Here is a 16,298-nt window from a genome sequence, read left to right as displayed (position 1 = left end):
TCCCAAGCATGAAGACTAAACCCTCTTCCGTTTTTCTTGATACATTCTCTGACACCGCAGTCTCCACTGTCTCCTGCTTGCTTCGGTAACCTCTGTGATCTGGCTACAGGAGGCATGCTCAGCTCTCTCTTGTCCTCTAACTGTCACTCACCCATGAGGCCATTGCAGTGAGCCCTCTCAAGTCAGCAGAGGTTTATCTCAACCCTGAGGGCCACCATAGCGATTTCAGACAGAATTACTTATCTACTTGGAGTTATGAGGTTGTTATTTCAGTCCTTTTTTATAACTTTGGAAAACGATTTATCTCTGTATTTAAGGTATGCTTGAAAAGATCACTCTCTTGGTATAAAATTCTCCTGGTGTAATATTTTACCTGTAAAAACCCAAGAGGAAGCCTATTTAAATCTTTTCTCCTTATATCATGTCTAAAACACATGTACTTAAACATACATAAACATGAAGATTATATGAAGCAGGAACACTGAACTGTAATTGCTTGGAAATTTTTTAGTGTGTTATGTTGCTTTAATATGACTATTTCTCTTACTGTCTTGTCCAGCTGTATGTTTTAGATTTGGTGTCCCCAATTTGAATGTAGGCATAAAAAGCCTCTTCCAAGATTTTGTGCTCCTTGATGTTGTGTTACCTTAGATATGCACAGAATGCACTCCTGAATGTCAACTATCCCGCTCTCCTTTTGATTTTATAATCTTTTCTTTTAACAACCTCTGTTTAATCTGTCTTGCAACATTCAACCCTCCTGTCCCTTAAGTCCGCATCTCAGTTATTGTACTCTACCTTTGCCCTTTGTATTTAGTGCTGTTGCCCTATTATTTCTTCAGTTGAATTGTCCTCTTGGAGCCCAGCCATTTTCCCATCATCCATAGCACGGACATGAGATTCCATCTTGTGCACGCTTTGCATGACGTAATCCAGTATAATTGCTGGTGTTGACCTGATTTCTCCTTCTTTAAAGTTATTTGCGTATAGTGTTCGTTCCAGTGTTAGCGTGAGGTTTGGAGCCTGCATCCACACTGAATTCTAAAGGAAGTAAATTGCACATTCAGTGTGTCCTAGGTGATGTTTTCTAGGGCTTGGATGTGACGGTGTGGTCCCACAACATGCCATCACATCAGCTGGGAGTGCGCAGCACTGAAGTTGGTCTCAGTGGCCAACTCAGACACGCTGGTGACCTTCCAGCCCTTTCCCCAACATATACCTACATGCATAGCCTCATTGTCATATGCATGCATGTATATGTTTTGTGTTTATTTTATGCATGATGTCTGTGTATTGTTAGTTCGTAGATAGCTTTTTGTGGGGCCCTGTAAGACCTGAATCAACTTTTGTACAAATGTCTCTAAGATATAAATGATTAGACTAACTACATTCTTCTGTGTATACACACACCATACTTGTATGGTCTGTATTATCCACAGTTTTTTTTTTTTTTTAATGTTCTGTTTTGGACAGTCCACAATGTTGCAGTTGTTGAACTGTGTCTGTAGAATGCATGTCATGTGTTGAACAGCCCCTTTTTTCTCTTGCCTCGTATATGTTATCATCTTCCCTTGTGTTTTGTTCCAGTTCGCCGTGTCCCACCAAGATTCTCTATCCCACCCACTAATCATGAAATTATGCCAGGTGGAAGTGTTAATATCACCTGTGTGGCAGTGGGGTCACCAATGCCTTATGTGAAGTGGATGTTGGGGGCAGAAGACCTGACACCTGAAGATGATATGCCAATAGGAAGGAATGTCCTAGAACTGAATGATGTCAGACAGTCGGCAAACTATACCTGTGTTGCTATGTCAACACTGGGTGTCATTGAAGCAATAGCACAGATCACTGTCAAAGGTATGTTCAATGGATTATGCCTTAAAAATCTGGGCAAACTCAAGGCACTCCACTCATATCCCTAGCAAGTCTAGCCCCAGAATTCTAAACTGAGTCAATTCATCATTCGGGATTTCAAACATGTATAGTTTAGGCATATGTATGGTATTACACAAGATGCCTCTGTGTAGGTTGTCATATTCCGTCCTAAAAGAATCAGCAAGCTAAGATGGAGATAATTGTCAAACTCTTTAGCAGTAGATGAAGCCCAGGCGCATTGTGAATGTGTATTCTTCAGAGACATCCAGTGCCTTGACAAAGTCGCAGGAATCCAGTGAGTGGTGTCAAAGGTGTACAATCCCTGAGAATAAGGTGAGAAGAGGAAAAAGAATTGAAGTCAGCATGATCGAATGATACAAGCTCTCAAATTTTTGTTTCTTTTTATGTATTTGATATAGGGTCTGCAAGGTCTCACTGTATAGATCAGACTCGTAGAGATTCTCCTGTTTTCAGCCTCCCAAGTGCTGGGATTACAGGCATGCGCCACCACGCCCAGTCTGAATCACCATCTCAGCATGCTCTGGGGTCAGGGCCAGCAGGGCATGCCGGGGATCAAACCCTGGCCGTTGCTCTCTGCCTAAACATGTGCTTCAGTCCACTGAGCTATCTGGCCAGACCTACATGCTCTAAATTTTTGATGGATTATACCATGAAAGCTCAAAATGCAAATAGCGTTCTATTCTCTTGTTTTGTCTTTCACCTTTCAAAGATGGGTGCTGGTGACACTTTGTCTTGGAAACGTGCACTAAATGGACCGGAGGCACTGTGTTCGTGAATATTTTTGAACAAAAAGAGAAATGGAACATGTAGGAGTACAAGTTGCTTTACCCTGTATTTGTTGAGTTCTAGAAAACTTGCAAATTGGGTCAGATTGAAGATGACTTAACTTTTCTACAAATGTGTATAGTTATTGCAAAAGAAGCACAAATCATCTTCCTTCATAGGTAGCAAAAGTGCAAATGCAACATTATGTTATAATTTGCATTCTGTCTCCAAGAGCATGTGTATCAAATGCATACCCTGTAAACTCTGTAACATAATGTGATAACTTAGTCTGCACTGTTAACATCTATAGGTGTAGCTATTTAAATTAATGTATTGTCTACCCTTGAAATAGTAAATATACAGTACTTATCTGAACATGACAGATACAGAAATATACAATAAATGAGAGTTTGTGAAACTAATAATGTCAGCTAAATATCAGTAAATACAATTTTAATTAGCAATATTTTTATTTGACTTGAAAGTTCAAGTAGATACTTTTGGGAAATTTGAATCTCCCACTTCTTTGAAAAATGTCAGGCCATAGTATTTGAGCAAATGTCTTTGTATTATTATTTTTAGTAAATTCCCCTGGTCAAATATTGTCATTCTATAGTTCTTAGAGTAATATGCAAATATTAATTGAGCTCCTTTGATGATAACCACTTCAGCCTGAAATATTTGAAGGTTTACTGAAGACCTTCAGGAACTCCAAGGCAGGGGCTGTGTGGAGTCGCAGTCTTCTTCACAGAGCCGTCTTGGCTGTCCTGGTGCCAGGCCCCTCAGTACCCTTTCGCCCTCAAGCAGCAAGCATGAGTATGAGTTTTGAAGGCAAAAAGTCAAAATACATCAAAATTAAGAATTTGAAGCGGGTGAAGAGAGTGACTACTGACTGACTTTGAGTTCTCCTTCATTCCTAACTTACTCAGTGTCAGGCGGGTCTTGATACGGAGACCAGGGCACTAAGTATAAGGGACAAGTGTGACACTGTTGGAAGCTGCCATTCCAGGGGGTGTTGTCATCTGTGCCTTCTATTAAAAAGAAAACACAGATAGTATCCTGTTCCTGTGAATATATTACCTTCTGGATTTTCTCCACAAGTTTAGTGAACAGAATTTGCCCTTTATAGAATCACTGTCTAGAGCCAGGCAATTCAAGAAGAGATCAATACAGATGCTTCATATTCTTATAGTTATGCTCTGCTAAAAAGAGGGAATTGGACCTCCATAGTAAATCAATTTAAAGGCAAATATCTGTTTAGGCCCTATCATCTCAGATATATCTGATACAAAACATAGATTTTTAGTAGTACTGATAACACTTTAAAAATGATTTATGAGAATATCTTGGCCATTTTGATATTTTTAACAAGAAAACACTGATTATTAAATTATTATTATTATTATTTTCATTAAGATTTTTTTTCTTTTTATAGTGCTGGGTTTTGAATCCGGGACCCCTTGCATACCAGACAACTACTGTACTCTAACTTGCCCTTAAAATTCTCAGTTAAATTAGTTACAAGAAATTTTGGAATTTTTTATGTGCTTTAACTAATACTCTTTCATAATAATTTAATCTACTTCAACATATTGAAAAGTTTTCTTTTTCTTTTCGGTGTTCACTGAAATTTAGTCATATCATTTATTTGTTGAACAAGGGGCTAAGGGGCCAAAATTTTGGAATAATTGTGCAATAATTTTAACTACCATTTTTTTGAGAGTACTAGATGTGTTCTTAGGAGCATTGCTGGGTTAGTTCATTAATCTTCCCAGAAAGCCCATATGATACAGTTACTCAGCTATATAGTACAACCCCAGAAATGCCCTTTTTTATTTTCACTCAAGGGAACTAGAAGGAAGAGCAGCTAAAGAAGATGTCCAGGGTTCTTTAGCTAATAAGTGGTGGATTTAGACACCAGCCCAAAATACATGCTTTCAAACTTTTCTAGACAAATGAGATTTGTACCAACAATGGAGGTTTTGCTATAATTTTCATCACTTAGAAAGCCATCCTTTGCTTTAGTTGCATCTCATTATTAGTAGATTCCAAAACTTGTAATTCTCAAATGCAGTTTATTGTTTGTATTGTTTGGTTTATTGTGGCAGTACGGGCAGTCACGTTTCTTTCTCCCCTGCCCGCAGCCTTACCCAAGCCTCCAGGAACTCCAGTGGTGACTGAGAGCACAGCCACAAGCATAACGCTGACGTGGGACTCTGCGAACCCTGAGCCTGTCTCTTACTACATCATCCAGCATAAACCCAAAAATTCCGAGGAACCCTACAAAGAAATCGATGGGGTGGCGACCACTCGCTACAGTGTTGCCGGACTTAGCCCCTACTCGGATTATGAATTCAGGGTGGTTGCCGTCAACAACATTGGGCGGGGGCCTCCCAGTGAGCCTGTGCTGACGCAGACCTCAGAGCAGGCACCGTCCAGTGCGCCGAGGGATGTCCAGGCACGGATGCTGAGTTCCACCACCATTTTGGTGCAGTGGAAGGAGCCCGAGGAGCCAAATGGACAGATTCAGGGATACAGAGTTTATTACACGATGGACCCTACTCAGCACGTCAACAACTGGATGAAACACAATGTAGCTGACAGCCAAATCACCACCATAGGCAATTTAGTGCCCCAGAAGACATACTCTGTCAAAGTCCTGGCTTTTACCTCAATTGGAGATGGTCCTCTTTCCAGTGACATACAAGTCATCACTCAGACAGGAGGTAAGTTCAGTTCAGGATGGTGAGGAGGGAAGGAAGGGAGGGAGGGAGGGAGGGAGGGAGGGAGGAACTAGGAGAAAGAAAGTGCATAAATAAAGGAACCATAAGAGGGCCAGTGAGATAGTTCAGTGGACTAAGTGCCTCATTGGCAAGCACAAGGAATGGGCACCAGGGTTCGATCACTGGTCCTGCATGCTGTGCCAGCCCCACCTCCCAGGTGCACTGAGCCCGTGACAGAGTCTGGGGGTGGTGGTGCATGCCTGTAATCCCAGGGCTGGGGAGGCTGAAAACAGGAGGGTCATTAGAATTCCAAGTTGTACAGTGAGACCCTGTACCAAATACATGAAATAAATAAATAACCAACAAAGATAGAATGAACTAAATTTTGAGATTTAGGACTTGAAATTGAAGAGTGCTGTTAAGCCTTCTGAAAAGAAGTAGATCATTATCTGAAAGACTAACCATTTGAGGCAGCAATCTGTTGGTAGGACCCTTTTGCAAAGAAAAAAAACTTACAGAAGAACAACTTGAAGGCTCTCCTTCTTGAGGTAGGTAACTGCTTCTGCTTCACAGCAAGCAGAGGTCAGGGTGGTACACATGGGACTTGTGCTGGCAGAGTGGTCTCCCTAAAGTTGTATAAGGTCAGACGGCTCAAGATGAAGTGAAGACTAAAAGATTAAAGGGGGCTCAGTTATTGGGGGATTTTATTTGCCAGGAAGCTAGTTGCTTAAAAATATTCTCAGAATGGCTTGGATTTTTTATTTTACTTTTTATCACTGTAATGGATAAAGAAAGATAGTTGCCAAGATCTTAGATCAAACTTTGGGGGCTGATAGACTTATTTTATAGATCAATCTAGAGCAGAAAACAGCAAGCTGTCTTATGAGGAAAACCATGGCCCTTTGTTTTCATAGGCAAATATAGAATCACTTTGATAATGGATTCTGAGTGATCAATTTTTATTTACTTTGGGAGTATAAAATAGCATCTTCTAAAGTTTATTTTTAAGTATCAGAGAGTTACTTGACTTGTTATTACACTGTAAATTTGCAATAATTTTGAAGCATTTTGGCAGCATGCAAAGAAATCATATTATTGGAGACAACAACTATAATGTAAAGGTATAACTCGTTACTAATTGTGAATAATAGAATTTTCTTAGGTCTCAGAACTAGTTAAGCCATTATCTAGTTTTATTGATACCTGTATTTCATTGACTCATTTTCATGGCATGCCCTTGATTTTCTCCATCATGATTTAGTATGTTTTCTACTTTTTTGCTATTAGTGATCTCAACATATTTACAACTAGTCTATTTGGATTTTTATACTTTTATATGGTTATCTCTGACTTGCTTATGGATTTATTTTTTTTCCTTATTGCAATATATAAAAGAGCTATAAAATTATATATTTCAACTTAATTATACTGAACATTACCTGTAGATTTGGCATTTGTAGTTTTTCTGGTATTCTTTGCTACATTAAAATGTAGAAAAATATTGTAGACTAGTTTTACCATAAAAGATTTTCCCTGGGCCATGGTAGTCAGAGGAAGAGAGACAAAGAGAGCTGGGGCCTACTGTTCCCCTCAGAGTCACGCCCTAGAGGACTAGCTTCCTTCCACCCCTTCCCAACTCGGAGCTGTTCTGTCAGCTTCCCAGTAGCGCCACAAGCTGGTGACCCAGACTTTAGCTTCAGGGCCTTCCGGGACATGTAAAATCCAAACGGTAGCACTTCATCTCTCTGTACTTCAGTTTTTCTGCTCTGTAACAACCACCATCTTCTAGAATTTTGCAGCGATGTTTCTTTTCTGGGGTTTGCTAGAGCAAAAGGCCCATATTCTGGGTGGTGTGAATGGGCCTGAAAGTCCGAGATCAAGATGTTGACAGGGCTGCTTTCCTCTGAGGATGGTGTTCTGTACTGACTCCTTGTCAGCTAGATGTAGAAGCGTCACCCTGCCTTGACCTTCGTCTTTCTGTGGTGTTCACATTGCAAAGCTGTTTGGGTCCATTTTTTTTCTTACAGAGTGACACCAATCAAGTGGGTCATAGCCCACCCTAATAACCTCATCTTAGCTGACAAAATCTACAGTGACAGTGACCACACAATCCAATAAAGCCACACTCTGAGATGAAAGGCATGCGGACGGCAGTGCACGAAGTGCTGTGTGAGTCCGTTCAGCTCAGGAGGGAGCTGGGAATGAGACCAGGGACAAAAGCACTTTGTAATTTAGTAAAGATGGTCATTATACTGATAGCTGATGTGCACCTCTCATTATACCGTGAACATCACGTGCATCCTCGTGGTCCCATTAGGGTGATTACATGTAGCATTCAGGAAACTGATGAACAAGTCACATAAAAAATTGGGGACCTTGCTTTGGGCCCAAAGTTTACTAACTGGAAGGAAATTGAAATGCAGGGTTGCTAAGTACTAGTTAAGGTACCATTATCTTTGAAATACATTCTATCTTAATTTGATATTTTTAGTGTCTTTGTGCCTGCTTGGTATTCAGTAAATAAACAGAGATAGAAGACACAATCCTTGCAACGTAATCATACTTACAATGAATAATTATAATTTATTCCTGATATATTTGAGGTGACTAATAGATTATGCCAGTAAAAAGTAAGTTAAATCATGTACACAAGAACACAAGTTTATCTAAACCAGGGGGGAAAATTGAGCTCCATAATAATATTATTACAGTGAGGCGCTAAATTTGGCTTATAAGTCCTATCACTAGCATTTTAGGTAGAGAAATGTTCATTGCTTTACATCCATCTTTATTTTCTTGAAACAGAATTTAGCTACCCAAGGAACAAAATTCTCCAAATCATTTATGATACTGCTTCTCACAAGATGTATATATCCTTAAAAATTGTGAGCGTCTTTGTATATAGAACATTACATGACAGCTGCCTGTGTCTTTAGTCACAATTCTGTTAAAAATACAGATGCTTGTGTAGGGTTTATTTTGATCTTCATCTTACTAGTGGAAAAAGTATAACATTGACTCATGATTTAGGAAAAAGAATATTATGAATGGAGCAATTGAGTTAACGTAATCCGCATATTTGTGATGGGTCCAATTTAGCTTAATGATAAAATTTTAAAAATCACATGAACAGGACATGGATGTATCAGAATAGTTCCCAATTTTGCTTTGGCTTTTTTTTTTTTTACAGTAAGAGATTTCCAAGACCCTTTCATTATAGTTGACTTTAAATATCCATCGATTGAGAAGATGTGTGGTGACATAGTGGCTTGTGCCTCTCACGATCAATAGGCTAAGAAAACCTTCCAGAGTAGCACACGGAGCTGATCTGTTCTCTAGGCTTAATTAACAAAGACCATTTGATGTTAGTGGACAGCAGCTGAACACAATGATGCGCTGCCATAATTCATGCTGAGCCGGCTGCTTGGGGTTGCTGACTAGCTACTTCTTAGCATCATTGCTGTAGAAGAGCATCAAACCGTTGTGAAATATTTCCTTAGGTCATAGAACACTGAAGGAAATGATTGTTTTCAATGTAATTTATGTCATCTAAGCACACAAAATATATGCTTCAAAAATATATGTCAATATAAGTGCTTTAATTATATTTACATAAAAATGTGCATTTTGATGTCTTCTGTACCTGACAGGTGCTCATTAAATTTTATTTTCTTTCTTTCTCTGACATACTCTGTTTTGTTCTAAATCATGTTCAAAAGAAATTGTACTCAGAAACTAAGTGAGCTTCAAAAGGTAGTCATCAATCTGGATCGTATCTCTAATAACTCTGATACTTGTTCATAGAAATCAAGGCTTGAGGTAAATCTGTATTTTTCTAGAAAAATTAATGACCTAATTTTTAGTAAATCAAGAGAGTATTTCTCCTTGATTATGAACATTTGCACAGCTGACTATATTAATTCTCAAATTACTATAAATAGGTAAAATTTGGTTCCATGATTATTCGTAGAAGTAAGACTCAGTCTTCATCCTTTACCTTAACTAACTTCTGGCATAACAGCTGCACGCAGGCTTACCTTGAACATACAGCACGAAGAGTAGAAAGACATTGACCAGGGAATGAATTACATTGTGCTGGAAACTGCTGATCTTCCAGAAAAAACATGTACAAGAAGGAGTTGTCTTCTTATGCGGAAAATATTAACGCAGGGTAACTACATTTTTCAGAAAATAGCACAAACTCTGCTAAAGAAATGGAGGAAAATTACATCTTAAATATAATCCACTAAAATGAATTTCAGTTGCTGTCGTGTTAGCTGGAGACGTTCTGTACCTTCAATTCTAGTACATGTCTTCTTACTTGAGCTTCTTTCGGAAGGTATGTCAGACCACAGATTCTTCTGTCCATTTCAGAGGTCCTTGAGAAAAGTCTTCCAACATACACGGATATATCTTAACAGTATGTAGATCTTTAAAAGATAAAAACTTAAATATAAATATTTACCAAATAAAAACTTATACATGGTATCAATAGCCAGGTGGTCTAAGCACCTGAATGGTAAGCACAGGGACTGGGGTTCAATCCCTGGTACTACATTTCATGCCAGCCCTGAAACCTAGTGTGACGGCATGCACCTGTAGTCCCAGTGCTGGGGAGGCCTAGACAGGAGGATCACTACACATCTGAGTTTTGTAATGAAACCCTTTATTAAATAAATAAAGAAATGATTTAAAAAACTGAATTGCATGGGAAATGGAAAAAAGTTTAATGGGCAGTGTTAAAATGTAAACTATGACATTGAGAGATGCTGTGCTTTTACCTTTCCAGAATTTTATTAATCATTTTATTAGTTTATGCCGATAGGCCAATAGAGGCATTTTTTAAACAAAACACAGCTTCTAATTATCAAAATTATAAACCAATTTAATAGCTTTATCTGAATACTTTCAGCAATGAGTAAAGCAGCACTGGATATAAATACAACTGTAATAAAATTTAACTTTCTTATTTAATGATAGTTGGCAGTACAATTTGTGGAAGTGCTTATGTATTAAGTACCTATTTTGTCAATGATATATTTGTGGCACTTACAAGTCAGGCTCCTTGTTTGAAATTTGTTTTGTTTTATAACCCCCATAATTCTGACTGTTGCTTTTCTTGTTATTATTATCATTTATCAAGCTAGATAGAAGCATGCATTTTAAAGTATGTATCTTATGAAAATATTGTTTAATCATAATAGGCTTTCTAGTATCTTTGGTAACATTTCATATGCATAATATGGGAAGATGAAATGATAATTTACCAATGTAACAAGTGTCAATTTTATCTCTTTAGAAATATCCCTAAATTTTACTCAAATATTGATTTGTTCTAGTATGTTAGCATTTCAGTTCCCTACGGCTTTTTCTTTCATTTGTTAGACTTTCTTCATCCTCTGTCTTTGAGTTCAGTCAGATATTTGTGTATAGGAAAGCTGTACTAGTACTCAAATAATTCATATTTATTGCTAGGATTATACTTTCAATTTAAGCACTTGATAATTCATATTTTTTTACTTCCTGGGGACATTACATGAGTGATCAAGGATGACATAACTTTATAGGTTATAAGGATATTTAAAAACACAATTTTAAATAATTTTGTCCAGTGCTTCACTTTCATTTCTGCTTTCTGTATTTGATAGTAAGTTTGGTGTATAGTCAGTGTTTCTCATACCTCCGTTTTATTGCACAGTGATTGGGCATACATTTCCTGATGTGCATTAAGGGTTGCAAGAACTTCAAGTATTTTCATAAACTGATATTTCATTAATTGGTGATAGAAATAGTGAAACATTGAAAAAGCTCTTAAAGAAATGTACATATGCAAATAACTAGCTAGAGTGTCAGTGAGCTAGCTCAGCAGACTAAGTACGTGTTTAGGCAAGCGCAGGGACCAGGGTCTACTCCCGGCACAACTTGCCTTGCTGGCCCCACTCCCCATACTGCATCCTGTGCTGGCCACCAAGAACACACGTGGTGGCACACACGTGTAATCCCAGGGATGGGGAGACTGAGACAGGAGGATCACTAGGAGTCTGAACTGTGTAGTGAGACTTGTACCAAATGCATTAAAAAAAAAAAAAACTAATGAAGTAAAAAAATTTCAATAGAAACACATAAAGACTATGAGAGCATTGCATGTGTTTGTATAGGTAAATATTTATATATTTAACATACAAATATATGCATATATAAATGAATGTGAGTATCTGTGAAAAAAAAGCATGAAATATAAATTAGAATCACTGTAGACACACTTTCTGATATAAAATTTCATTGATACATGATGAGAGAACCTATTTTCTAAAAGGTATCAAAAATAAATAAAAAGCAATTATGACAGACGTCTGTCCCCTGAATTTTTTTTTTCATTTATGTCTTTTGTACAGGGTCTCACCATGAAGCTCAGACTCATAGTGATCCTCCTGTTTTCAGCCTTCTCAGCATTGGCATTACAGGCATGTGCTACCATGTCCAGACTCAGTTGCCGGCTCAGTGGGCTCCAGGGGTGGGGACAGTGTGGCATGCTGAAATGTTTTCTTATATGCACAATTTTAGGAACATTAGGATTACTATATTTGGGGATTTAAAGATACATCCGTTCATTTTATTTTTCTTCAGCTTCACAGTGATTCTTTGAAATACAAGAAAATGATCACTGAGAATATTTTGTCTTATCTTAGATAATATTTTGGTCCCCGAGAAAGTCTGAATGCAAGCACCCTAAAGCCATCTTTGTTGTCTGAAGATAATTTGAGACACTGATCCATGTGCTGAACTTAATCTCTGGGCACACTTTCCCCTACTCTAGGTTTTGAATAAAATTTATTTGCAATTATTAGACCTTGACAGATTTTTACGTGGAAGATTCATAAGAAAATTTAAAATCAGATAGGCTACAACCTAGGCCCACATTCTACAAGACAGTAATCTGGTGGCACTACATTTGACTTGTCATTCCTTTGTGGGGACGTTTGCCCTGCTCCTGTTGGCACATGGCGCCTCTAGGAATCTGTACTTCCACCACAAGTTTACAGTCTAGTAAGGGTTCTCCTTCTACTCCATTTATAAAGGAGACTATAGAAGAAAAGGAGGGAAAGACTCGCTACCTATTACGTGAGAACACTCAACCTTGAAGTCATCCAGCTAGTACTCTCTCTGCCTAAGACTGAAAGGCACTGTATTGTCTGAGACTTCGACATGTCCTTATTGTCCATAATTTAGAAGGAAAAGGGCTCATAATAAAACCAGAGAGAATTAAAAGACCAGATGAAGCTTGTGCCACTAAATGAAAATAAAGCATTGAGACCAACTAGGGTTATTTGCTCAAGCCAAGTTAGAAACAAAAAGTAAACGGTTTAAGAAAAACCTAAAGGAGTCAGCCAAGTAGCTCAGTGGATTAAAGCACCTGCTGAGGCAGACTGGGTGGCCAGAATTCAACTCCCGGTGTGCTGTGCCAGCCCTGCCCCCAGGGAGCACTGAGATTGTGATTAAGACTGGGAGTGGTGGTATGCCTGTCATCCCAGCTCTTGTGAGGCTGAACACAGTTGGATCGCTGCAAGTCTGATCTACCTAGTGAGACCCTATAGAACCTGTACTAACAAATACAAACAAACAAGCAAAAGGAAAAAGAAAACCTATACCTGTAATCCCAGCGCTTGGGAGACTGAAAACTGGAGGATCACTACTAGTTGGAGCTGTGTAGTGAGATCCTCTTCTGAATACATTTTTTTTTAAAAAAGTTACTTTGGTTTCCAAGAAGTTTTCCATCAGTGGCTATTTATTACGATCATTAAGCAGGGAGGAAATGTGTAACAAACAGTTGTTTTCCTGGTAGCTGCCCTTCAACATTTTCTCTTTCTAGTTCTTGAAAACATTGTGTTCCAGTTTGGTTTGAGGCAAACGTTACCTCACACTTTCTTCTTTCCCAGACTTGTTGAAATTAGAAGAATGACAGAAGCTATCCATCTAGAGAAACATGCGTGACGTTACACACATCCCTGTGTGTACTTTTGGGCTTATAAATACTTTCATGTTCTGAGTATTAGAAGCTCATCATAATTTTTGCATTTGATTATTCTTGTCTTCCATTGCTGCGCTTGCCAGTGCACGTGCTATTTAGAAGTAGTGCAGTTTTTCCTTTACTTTGTGGTTTGTCCATTTGTTTTTATTCCCGTTTCCCCTTCTCTTGTTTTTGTCCTTTCTCTCTGTCTTTTCGGGCTGTCCATCTGAATGCATGATTGTGCTCGGCCAGCCGTGAGGCAGGCACTGGGAAACCAAAAGTTGATACCTAATTCAGAATTTAAGCTTCTGGGAGCATTAAATTACTGAGAACTGCAAGAAAAGATGATGAAGACAACAAGAAATATGAAGCACTGATTATTTGTGGCCTTAAACATTGATCCGACATGAGTAGGTAGACACACACACACACACACACACACACACACACCAGACACACAGTAGCACAGCCTGACAAAATAGAGGATGAGACTGACCATGAGAGAGGCTAGAAACCGCCACACTTGAAGAGTCCTCTAGACTTGCGATCTTTTGTTAAACAGCAGGCACTTTTAGAATTTCCATATTCATCAGTACAGAAGGAAGATTGTAAAAGAGAAAGAATGATATATTTTATATCTCCAAAGTCTCTTCTTGTAAAAAGGATTTTGTCATTAAAGTTACCAGCATTATGTTCTAACCTGTTCGTACCCAACTTGTTCAAAACATAATTTGGGAGGTCATTCTCATCTACTGTTAAGTGCTAATGGTTTGTTTAGTTATTTGTTTTTAATGGTCATGGGACTATGTTAGATTGTAGAAGAATAAATATATATCCGGATGCATTACATTGACACATGCCATAATGGCCAGGTAATGGTTAAGTTGTTTAACCAATAACAAGGCATAGATGTGGGCTAATCAGAACAGATGTTGGGGGCCGGCCAGAGAGTTCAGTGGGGTGTGCTTAGATGGTGACTGAGACTGGGTATGGTGGCACACACCTGTAATCTCAGTGCTTGGGAGGCTGAAAACAGAAGAATCACTAAGAGTCTGATCTATGTAGTTAGGCCGTATAGAACCTGTACCAAATACATAAAAAAGAACAGACATTGGCCAAGAAGAACTTAAGAATTGGAGTGCCAGGTATGCTTTGGTGTGTGGCAGTTGTATGCACAATGGTGGAGGGCAACTAATGGAATTGCCTATTGATGAGGAAGTTTAGGTTGGTAATAGTCATTTGAGTACATGTTTTAAACTTGTAGAGTTCCCTTTGTTTACTACATATGATGGGTTTTTTTTAAAATTATTCGTTGCATAGTTTATATGAGTAACATGAGATTACTTATGTTGATTACTTCAATTGTTAGCGTATTTGTGATATTAAGTACATCATATAAAGTCCTTGATTTATGTGGTAGATTAATTCCCTATCCTTAGGTAAAATATCACATGAAGTTTAGACATTAACCTAAGGTACTGTTGAAATTAGAAATAGTTTCATAAATAATAGAGGTACATTTTCTTTTTGCAACTCTTTTTCAACATATGGATTGATAAGAAAAATGCTAGGTGAGTCTGATTGCCTATGGAGTCTCCTCATGGCAAAAGGTAGAATTTTCCAGGCCTAAATGAAAATGATTTTCAGTGTTTTGTGTAATGGAAAAGAGAAAGCTTCTATGCAGCTTTTCTGTGTTTAGTGTTTGTTAGTTTATGTAACTATATTATCCTTAGTAATGAAATCAGAGACATATATACATATTGTACTTATTAACTATGCTGTAGCTTGTGTTTATATTAAATTACTCAAGAATGAAAGTAGTATTAGTCACATTGTTCTTGGTTTTTGGAGAAGAAAGTAATAGTATCAGTGCAAAGAGATTAAATTAGAAACTTTAATCCTCTAGTTTTCCTCCATGCTGCGATGTATAGGCACACAATGAAAGAGTAAGTGGAGGCCACAATGGAAGACTTCGTGAACATGGTGATGGTGAATTCCATCTTCTGCCTTCTTGTTTTTAGTACCAGGGCAGCCATTAAACTTCAAAGCAGAACCTGAGTCTGAAACAAGTATTTTGCTTTCTTGGACACCTCCGCGTTCTGACACGATCGCCAGCTATGAACTGGTCTACAAAGAGGGCGAACATGGAGAGGAGGTAAGAGCATACCGCTCACCTGTGTTGGCATCCACCACATGGGACCATTGCTTTGTATTAATGAACTTACCACTTTCTTGCTCTGACTCTCCAGAGAAACATTGTTGAAAATTGATATTCATCAAAGGAGGAATAGCACCCTCCTCAAAACTTAATAAAACAAACAACAAAAAACAAAACAGAATGGTATATGGAGACTTTAGGAAGAAGTAAAACAAAATTATTGGTCCATTGGTGCACCTTGCTAAGTTTCAGGTGATAGAACCTTTAAAGTGGAAAGGAATAGATGCGCCAACACTTGGGGATTCCTCTGTTGTTTTATACACTTAAGTTGCTGTGTTGATACATGACTGAGTGAGCTCTGTGCCCTTTTAGAAGTCGTTGGCAAGTGAATTTGTCTACAGTGGTTTTAGAGGAAGATGCAGATAGCAAATATTTATTGACATGCGGTAGTGGGTGAGAATGGGAATCTACATTAAGAGATAGTACTTTAAGGAAATTAACACAATTATAGAAGGAAGGGAAATGGAAGCCATCATAAGGAATATGCACACACCAGGGCACTATTGTCACAGTCTCACATTCATGGATTTATTTAATTCTTAGAAATGTGAGGAGGTAGACCCTGGTATCATGCAATTCCCCAAAATGTATGAAAAGTTCAGTAATTTGCCCAGTCTGCTGCTACTGATTGGCAGAGGGGTACTGAAACCTATAGTTTCTACAGTCTATTCTTCTTATCCATTATGAT

General features: G+C 38.3%; 1 protein-coding gene across 1 annotated transcript in view; it reads left to right on the top strand.

Moving 5' to 3' along the window:
* The window catches only part of Ptprd (protein tyrosine phosphatase, receptor type D), a 437,469-nt gene that overhangs the window by 233,079 nt on the left and 188,092 nt on the right, over positions 1-16,298 (top strand). The window contains exons 7-9 of the mRNA XM_023715852.1: positions 1,588-1,857; positions 4,806-5,387; positions 15,414-15,547. Coding sequence (XP_023571620.1) covers positions 1,588-1,857; positions 4,806-5,387; positions 15,414-15,547 — 986 coding nt within the window. The remainder of the gene's footprint in view (positions 1-1,587; positions 1,858-4,805; positions 5,388-15,413; positions 15,548-16,298) is intronic.

The sequence above is a fragment of the Octodon degus genome, unplaced genomic scaffold (genome assembly GCF_000260255.1).
Source record: "Octodon degus isolate 3935 unplaced genomic scaffold, OctDeg1.0 scaffold00044, whole genome shotgun sequence".
Classification (NCBI taxonomy): domain Eukaryota; kingdom Metazoa; phylum Chordata; class Mammalia; order Rodentia; family Octodontidae; genus Octodon; species Octodon degus.
The sequence above is the reverse complement of the archived record's forward strand: the minus strand, read 5'-3'. Positions and strand labels throughout refer to the sequence as shown.